At 42.4% G+C, this 9,384-nt stretch overlaps 1 protein-coding gene across 1 annotated transcript in view; it reads left to right on the top strand.

Annotated features, from left to right (window-relative positions):
* Positions 1-1,539: 1,539 nt before the first annotated feature.
* LOC310642443 (rac GTPase-activating protein 1-like) overlaps positions 1,540-9,384 on the top strand; it is a gene marked incomplete at its 5' end in the record, with an annotated part of 47,353 nt that continues 39,508 nt past the window's right edge. Inside the window, 2 exons of the mRNA XM_083366166.1 lie at positions 1,540-1,556; positions 1,994-2,079. Coding sequence (XP_083222292.1) covers positions 1,540-1,556; positions 1,994-2,079 — 103 coding nt within the window. The remainder of the gene's footprint in view (positions 1,557-1,993; positions 2,080-9,384) is intronic.

The following is a 9,384-nucleotide window of genomic DNA, read 5'->3' as shown; positions in this document are numbered from 1 at the left end:
CCCAGAATTCCTGCCACACATGGAAGCAATCTTAAGAGCTGTGTGACTTCCATCAAATGTTAGGTTAAACCAGGGTCAACTAGTTTGTGGCTCACTCTGTTTCAGGTCGCATTTCTACCCCAAGCTGGATTAAAGCCATTATTTAACCAGAACGCTGTATGCCGCAATTTAAAACTAAATTGTTAACGCTAGTTAAGTTAACCCTAGAGGTTGGATCTGGTAGCTATTTTTCATTTCAAGATGACAGCATATGCAGACATAGAATAAACATTGTAGGTCTCCATATCTTCTGAAGACAATTGTGTTGTTAGTTGCGAAGTCGTGTCCGACCCATTGCGACCCCATGGACAACGTTCCTCCAGGCCTTCCTGTCCTCTACCATCTTCTGGAGTCCATTTAAGCTCACGCCTACTGCTTCAGTGACTCCAGCCACCTCATTCTCTGTCGTCCCTTTCTTCTATTGCCCTCAATCTTTCCCAGCATTAGGCTCTTCTCCAGTGAGTCCTTCCTTCTCATTAGGTGGCCAAAGTATCTGAGGATAGGATCTGACCTTCTAAAGAGCAGTCAGGGTTGATCTCCTCTAGGACTGACCGGTGTGATCGCCTTGCAGTCCAAGTGACTCGCAGGAGTCTTCTCCAGCACCATAGTTCAAAGGCTTCAATTCTTTGGCGCTCAGCCTTTCTTATGGTCCAACTTTCACTGCCATACATTGCAACTGGGAAGACCATAGCCTTGACTACACGCACTTTTGTTGGCAGGGTGATGTCTCTGCTTTTTAGTGTGCTGTCTAGATTTGCCATGGCTTTCCTCCCGAGGAGCAAGCGTCTTTTAATTTCTTGGCTACAGTCCCCATCTGCAGTGAATGTGAAGACAATAGCCACCTTAAATTAAAACAAATAGTCCAATTGCTCTCTAAAGCAAAAAAATTTTTTTAAAAAAAGCAAACACCACGGAGTCTTCAAGCAAAATATAGGGCATTTAATTATTTTCATGGAACGTAATAACATTAACAAATCCGAAGCGCAAACCTGCACCAAATTTGGCCACTTCAAGCATGGCCAAATTTTAAAGGAACCCAAGAAACTCCGTTAAATCCCCCTATCCTCGTAACGTAACCGCCCTAATTCACCACCTTTATTTCTCGAAGCTGAAGAGGTGGGCAGGGACCGCTCTTTTTCAACCGAGGGCCGGAGGGATTTTTTTTTTTTACATAACACGAGGCGTTCCGAAAGACGGGGGTGTGGGGGAAAGCCAACATTTGCGGCCCGGATTGATTAACATTTGAAAGTTTGGCTGCAGGGTGTGTTCGCTTACAATTCACTTAGCTCTCTTGAGGGGTTTTAAAACTGCGGAACGGGAGTTTGCTTTTCCTCTCTTCTTCCCTCCCGCCCGCGCGTTTATTTTCCAGTTCCTAGTCTGGCAAGGATGGTTTTTCTAGATTTTTTTTTTAAAAAAAAGGAATTTCCGAGAAAGCGAAAGAGAGAAATGCACCATGATTTGGACTTCATTTCCTAGAATTTTACATAATATGACTAGCGGATGGCTGGGTATTCTGGGTAATTTGGTAATTTATTGGGAGCAGTTTTATATCAGAATATATTTTAATCGTTCTACTGTTTTCCTCTTCCCTTAAAACATTAGCAGAATCCACAGTGGACTGAGAATCAGCGTCTCCACTAGACAATTGACAGTCAAGCTGAAATTAAGTTAATCAAGTAAAAATAGCAAACAGGGGAAAGTCTTTTACTCAAACATCAATTTATCTGGGAGGCAGAGGAGGAAAAAGGCAAACTAAACTCTACAATGCATGTGAGGGTCCTGTTGCAGAATTTTTCAAGCAGCCGTGAGGTTGAGCTTGGCTACTGAAGGGAAGAAGCTGAAGACAATCTGTTTCATTGCTTCATAGCAGGCCTTGCCTTGTGCCGAGCTTAAGGCAAAAACAGTTCCTAGGCTTGTCTGTCTTTTAAAGTTCCTTCTCAATCCTTGTTTTTAGCAGGATGCATCGCTTTGGCCCACTGCTTATGCATCATTTGGACCAGCTCCTGGAGCTTGCCAATTTCAACAGCAGCATTGAAGAAGGTGGGTTGGCTCCAGCTCACTGTCCTTTCATCTCTGTACCCATTTTCTTCCTACCTCACCTCTGAATCTGTTAGCTTTAATGACCAATTTAAATTTAAGCACTATTTGAGGCTCCAAGCCATAAAGCAACTTTATGACCTGTGGCCTTCAACTCCCAGAATTCTTGAGCCAGCCATGCTGGTCCAGGAATTCTGGGAATTGAGGTCCACAAGTTGTAAAGTTGTCATAGTTGCCCACCCCAATGACCTAAAGTAATTGTCTGCCTCTTTCTGTGACCCTGCTTTCTTAAGGCAAGGTAAAATTCTGGGTACATCCTTCTGTTGTACAAGAATGTTGTTGTTTGTCAGAACTCCTTTATGCAACACAGTGCTATGAAAGCAGACTTCTTCAACCTTAGACCTTGCACCTATGTTAGGATGAAACTTGTGTGCTAACTGGGAATTGTGAGTTTACGTAGTCTTTTATGTAGTCTGAACCGAAGAGAAGACATAAAGGATAAACTTTGTCCTAAATAATTCTCTTACTTTTCATAGCTTTGCCCAGTCCATGGAAGATTGGAACGACAAAACAATATTTTCATGCCCCTGAATAATTGGCTGAATTATGGGTACCAGCTTTCTGCTTACTGAATGATCAGAAATTTCAAATTTGGATTGAAATAACTCTGAAGCTGCCCACACTGCATTTTTAAGTATCACTATATCTTTAGATACTTCCTGCGGTATTTTCTTCACTCAAGAACACTTTAACGTTTTATTCTTCCAGCTTTCTTGTTTAAAAGAGGATGGGTTTGGGGAGTGGATATGTTGAAGCACAGAAAGCCAGTGTCTAACTGAATCTTTATTAAATATAGGAATGCTTTGGGCCTCATAGGCTACATGCGTTCTTGGAAAATAATGATTTTGTTGTTGTTGTTGTTGTTAGCTGCGAAGTCATGTCCAACCCATCGCGACCCCATGGTCAACATTCCTCCAGGCCTTTCTGTCCTCTACCATCTTCTGGAGTCCATTTAATCTCACACCTACTGCTTCAGTGACTCCATCCAGCCACCTCATTCTCTGTCGTCTCCTTCTTCTATTTCCCTCAATCTTTCCCAGCATTAGGCTCTTCTCCAGTGAATCCTTCCTTCTCATTAGGTGGCCAAAGTATTTGAGTTTCAACTTCAGGATCTGGCCTTCTAAAGAGCAGTCAGGGTTGATCTCCTCTAGGACTGACCGGTGTGATCGCCTTGCAGTCCAAGTGACTCGCAGGAGTCTTCTCCAGCACCATAGTTCAAAGGCCTCAATTCTTTGGCGCTCATCTTTTATTATGGTCCAACTTACACTGCCATACATTGCAACTGGGAAGACCATAGCCTTGACTATATGCACTTTTGTTGACAGGGTGATGTCTCTGCTTTTGCTTTCCTCCCCAGGAGCAAGCATCTTTTAATTTCTTGGCTACAGTCCCCATCTGCAGTGATCCTGGAGCCCAGGAAAATAAAATCTGTCACTACCTCCATTTCTTTCCCATCTATTTGCCAGGAATTGAGAGGGCCCGATGCCATGATCTTGGTTTTCTTAATGTTAAGTTTCAACCCAACTTTTGCACTCTCCTTCTTCACCCACAACAAGAGGCTCTTTAGTTCCTCTTCACTTTCTGCCATTAGAGTGGTATCATCTGCATATCTTAGGTTGGTGATATTTCTCATGGCAATCTTAAGATAAATAGGCAGGGTGACAGTATACAGCCTTGCCGGACTCCTTTCCCAATTTTGAACCAATCAGTGGTTTCATGTCCAGTTCTCACTGTTGCTTCTTGACCCGCATATAGGTTTCTCAAGAGACAAATAAGATGGTCTGGTACTCCCATCTCTTTAAGAACTTGCCACAGTTAGTTGTGATCCACACAATCAAAGGCTATAGCATAGTCAATGAAGCAGAAGTAGATTTTTTTTGGAACTCCCTATCTTACTCCATGATCCAGCATATGTTGGCAATTTGATCTCTAGTTCCTCTGCCTCTTCGAAATCCTGCCTGTACTACTGGTTCTCGATCCACATATTGCTGGAGTCTAGCTTGTAGGATTTTAAGCATAACTTTACTAGCATATGAAATGAGTGCAATGATGCGATAGTTTGAACATTCTTTGGCACTGCCTTTCTTTGGAATTGGAATGTAAACTGATCTTTTCCAATCCTGTGGCCACTGTTTGCTGGCAAATTGAGTGTAGCACTTTTACTGCATTGTCTTTTAAGATTTTGAATAGCTCAGCTGGAATACTGTCGCCTCCACTAGCTTTGTTGTTGCTCAGCTTTTCTAAGGCCCACTTCACTTCACATTCTAGGATGTCTGGCTCAAGGTCAGTGACCACCTCATCATGGTTATCAGGAACGTTAAGTTCATTCTTGTATAGTTCTTCTGTGTAATTTTGCCACCTCTTCTTAACCTCTTCTGCCTCTGTTAGGTCCCTGCCATTTTGGTCCTTTATCATGCCCATTTTTGCATGAAACGTTCCCTTCATCTCTCCAATTTTCTTGAAGAGATCTCTGGTCCTCCCTATTCTATTGTTTTCTTCTATTTCTTTGCACTGTTCATTTAAGAAGGCATTCTTATCTCTTCTAGCTATTCTCTGGAATTCTGCATTCAATTGGGCATATCTTTCTTTTTCTTCCTTGCCTTTCGCTTCCCTCCTTTCCTCAGCTATTTGCAAAACTTCCTCAGACAGCCATTTTGCTTTCTTGCATTTCTTTTTCTTTGGGATGGTTTTAGCTGCTACCTCTTGTACAATGTTGCGAACCTCTGTCCATAGTTCTTCAGGCACTCTGTCTATCAGATCTAATTCCTTAAATCTATTTGTCACCTCTACTGTATATTCAACAAGGATATGATTTAATTCATACCTGAGTGACCTAATGCTTTTCTCTACTTTCTTCAGTTTAAGCCTAAACTTTGCAACAAGAAGCTCATGGTCTGAGACACAGTCAGCTCCTGGTCTTGTTTTTACTGACTGTATAGAGCTTCTCCATCTTTGGCTGCAGAGCACATAGTCAATCTGATTTCTGTGTTGACCGTCTGGTGATGTCCATGTGTAGAGCCGTCTCTTGGGTTGTTGGAAAAGAGTGTTTGCTATGACCATCGTATTCTCTTGACAAAATTCTATCAGCCTGTGTCCTGCTTCATTTTGTACTCCAAGGCCAAACTTGCCTGTTATTCCGCTTATCTTTTGGCTTCCTACTTTAGCATTCCAATCCCCCATGATGATAAGGACATCATTTTGGGGTGTTAGTTCTATAAGGTGCTGTAGACCTTCATAGAACCGGTCAATTTCATCCTCTTCAGCACCGGTGGTTGGGGCATAGACTTGGACTACTGTGATATTGAATGGTTTGCCATGGATTCGAACTGAGATCATTCTGTCATTTTGGGGACTGTATCCTAGTATTGGTTGTCCTACTCTTTTATTGACTATGAAGGCTACTCCATTTCTTCTGAGGGATTCTTGCCCACAGTAGTATACCTGATGGTCATCTGAATTAAATTCACCCATTCCTGTCCATTTTAGTTCGCTGATACCTAAGATGTCAATGTTCAGTCTTGTCATCTCTTGTTTGACCACGTCCAGCTTTCCTTGATTCATGGATCTTACATTCCAGGTTCCTATGGAGAAAAAATCTTTACAGCATCGGACTTTCCTTTCACTACCAAATATATCCACAGCTGAGCGTCCTTTCGGCTTTGGCCCAGTCGTTTCATTCTTTCTGGCGCTACTAGTACTAGCCCTCTGCTCTTCCCCAGTAGCATATTGGACGCCTTCTGACCTGAGGGGCTCATCTTCCAGCGTCATATCGTTTTGCCTTTTGGTACTGTCCATAGGATTTTCATGGCAAAGATACTGGAGTGGGTTGCCATTTCCTTCTCCAGTGGATCATGTTTTGTCAGAACTCTCTGCTATGACCTGTCTGTCTTGGGTGGCCCTGCATGACATAGCTCATAGTTTCTTTGAATTACACAAGCCCCTTCACCACGACAAGGCAGTAATCCATGAAGGGGAAAATAATGATAAATGACTATAAACATAATTCAGAGGGCTGGTGAAGATGGCAAGAAGCAAGCTCATAATTTGATAAATGTGTATTTTGTGATTGGTTGAACATTGTCCATCAGAGCTATTTGGTTGTTCCCCTACTTTGTATGGGCTCCTGCAATTTGCCCTTTGGCCTGGAAAGGATAACAGTACCTATATCAATATAAATAATACATTTATATTTAGGCTCTTGCCATTGAATAATTCTTCATTCCTTGGATTCATGTTACAGTGTATTTGTGCTGAATTTCATTAGCCTGATAAACATTCCATTCCTTTAATCTGACCTGGCTGCTTTTTATTGGAATTGTCCATGTTGTTTCTAGAGCACTGTTAACTTTTGAGCCTGCATTGAAAACTGACGTTCTGCAGCTGTCTTTCGAGCAGAACAAACTTCAGATTAGCTTTGTTGAGGTTGTACCGTTGGAAGGTACAGCTTTGCAATGGCGGGGTCTCAGCTGTATTGACAATAAGCAGGTGGGAGTCAGGGAAAAGACTAGCGTTGATTTCTGCTAAACTTGTAAATATAATTAATGTGATTACTCCTCAGTTGTTTTAGAATTTTTTCCCCCTTCATATACTAACAAATTTAACTGAGTGGCAAGTTTTAAAGAGGCTCAGAAGACAGTGACTTGAAATGCTACCTACAGAGTCTCTGCTATTGCTTCTCCAGCTCCCTTTAGGGCCCTCTGAAGCACCAGCTTGGTCAGATATCTAACTCCATACCTTAGGGCTCCATGCTAACCCCAATGCATGTGGGGGTGTGCAAGAAGTGCAGCATGGGTCGGGCATAGTCCAGGCAGGATGTGCAACATAGTCCTCCTGCAGTAGCAGCTCTGAAACAGGCACAACTTCCTCACATTTCATTCCCTCAGGGGTCATGGGTTCTGTATTTTGTATACATTCTGTAAGTTAGCCAATGTAAGGTACCGTATTTTCCGGCGTAAAAGATGACTGGGCGTATAAGACGACCCCCTACATTAAATTATAGGGTTTGGGCTATACTCGCCGTATAAGACTACCCCTCTTCCAACGCACACTAAATAAAAATTAAAAAACATCAGATTTGATTTTAATATGGTAATTTTAATTCAAATGCTTATGACATGCAGGTGCTTAGTAGGAAAACTGTCACTTATAAACATAAGGCTGTTTGTCATCAAACATGTAAACACAAAACAGTGCAAGTGGATATAATATAATAATAATAATAATAATAATAATAATAATAATAATAAGAAGAAGAAGAAGAAGAAGAAGAAGAAGAAGAAGAAGAAGAAGAAGAAGAAGGAAGAAGAAGAAGAAGAAGAAGAAGAAGAAGAAGAAGAAGAAGAAGAAGAAGAAGAAGAAGAAGAAGAAGAAGAAGAAGAAGAAGTAGTTGTTGGAGGGGACCTTGGAGGTCATCTAGTCCAACCCCCTGCTAAGGCAGGAAACCCTATAAACCCTGTAAAAAATCACAGACTGCAGCTTCTTCTCCAATTGGTCCCGCTTTCCCTGCGCAGACTAAATGGGAGATCCGCTCCAGGTTTTCCAGCCAGCCCTGTCCCTAAATTTTCAGCACCCGGTATATAAGACGACCCCTGACTTTTGAGAAGATTTTCATGGGTTAAAAAGTAGTCTTATACGCCAGAAAATACAGTAGCTTGGTTTGAAAATTGTTGCCTGTGAAGTGCTGTTTTGCCCAATGAGACGTTATAGAAACTACAGTTTTAATAGTATATAGATGAGCCAGGTTGATTCTTAAGGGAATCTTACAAGCAGAACTGAAGAGCAAGTAAAGTTTTCCACTATTGTTCCTCATCAATTAGTCTTCAGGTGCTTTCCATTTCTGTCTGTTGGCCATTCCCCCACCATTGGATTTATCCCATCTAATTGGCTGCCAAGTCTACAGTATATATAATTTTTCCTACTTTTCATATTTGTGTTGATCTTTTTTAGTGGTTTTGCTCTTTTCAAGGAATCTTTAGAACAATATCTGGCTCACAGGCAAAAGAATATATACAAAGTGAGAGTATCAGAAAAGATCCTGAGCACCATCTTCTGTTTAAGTCACAGGTGTCAAACTCGCCACGCCACGTGACGTGTCAGGACATATCGCAACTTTTTTCACATTGCTGAAGCTGGGGTTGGTGTGACCTCCACATTATGCAACCAGCCCGCAGGCTGGCAGTTTGACACCCCTGGTTTAAGTCAACTTCCATCATGTAAGGTCATTTTTCTAGAGGATGAATAAGTGATCTGAAGCCCTCCAAAGTCAGGCAGTGTGATAAAAAGTAATGGATTGCAGGTGCTATAAATTCAAAACTCCTGAACAGCATGGTATTCTAGCTATTGCAAAATGCTGTAAAGATAGCAAGAAATGTTTTAAGGTGCATGAGAAAGAAGAGGGAATCCAGCAAAATTCCCTCTGAAGGTCCTGAGATTTCAAGAGAATAGCTGTGTTGGCATGGGCCATTGTTAATTTGGCTCTTTCACAACTTGGGATGATTCTATAGAACAGGGGTGTCAAACTCAATTTCATTGAGGGCCGCATCAGCATTGCGGTTGCCCTCAAGGGGCCGGGTGGGTGTGGCCTGGGTGGGTGTGGCCTACTGGGTGGGCGTGGCTAGAGTGCGTATGGCCTACTGGGTGGGCATGGCCAGCTCTACATCGTTCACATCAAGGGTGCCTATGGGGGCCTGGGCAGGAGTGGGACAGATCTGAGGGTCTCTGGCAGAAGGAGGGTCTCTGGGCCAGGGCCAAGGCAGTGGGAGCCATTCCCTCACTGTTTCCAGGATGGCTTCGTGGGCCACATGAAACCACTTTGCGGGCCGGATCCGGCCCCCAGGCCTTGTGTTTGACATGTCTGCTATAGAACAATTAAGCATTGGTGCAAAGACAAGAATACAACCTCTTGAACAATCTCTTATAAAATATTACTGCCATTTACCATGGCAGCTGTCAGAACTGGGGCAATTCAATTGGCCCATTAATCAGTGGGCTAAGAGGAGGCTGTTCTAATAGAACTGTGATCATATTATCTTTAGAATCCTGTTGGTGGAGCTTGACAGAAAGTGGTGAGGCACTGTGTTAATTCAAGCATTCTGTATTATTTTGGGTATAGCATCAGTGCTTCCTGCAAGCAGGTTGGCCAGAATCTAGAAACTCTTTGATTATGTAACAATGGAGAGAAAATTACACTTCCTGTACCCCTTTTTTTAATACACAGGAGAACCCATTCTTTTGGTTCATTTTGATATT

This window comes from Vipera ursinii, assembly GCF_947247035.1.
Source record: "Vipera ursinii genome assembly, chromosome: 1".
NCBI lineage: Eukaryota > Metazoa > Chordata > Lepidosauria > Squamata > Viperidae > Vipera > Vipera ursinii.
The sequence above is the reverse complement of the archived record's forward strand: the minus strand, read 5'-3'. Positions and strand labels throughout refer to the sequence as shown.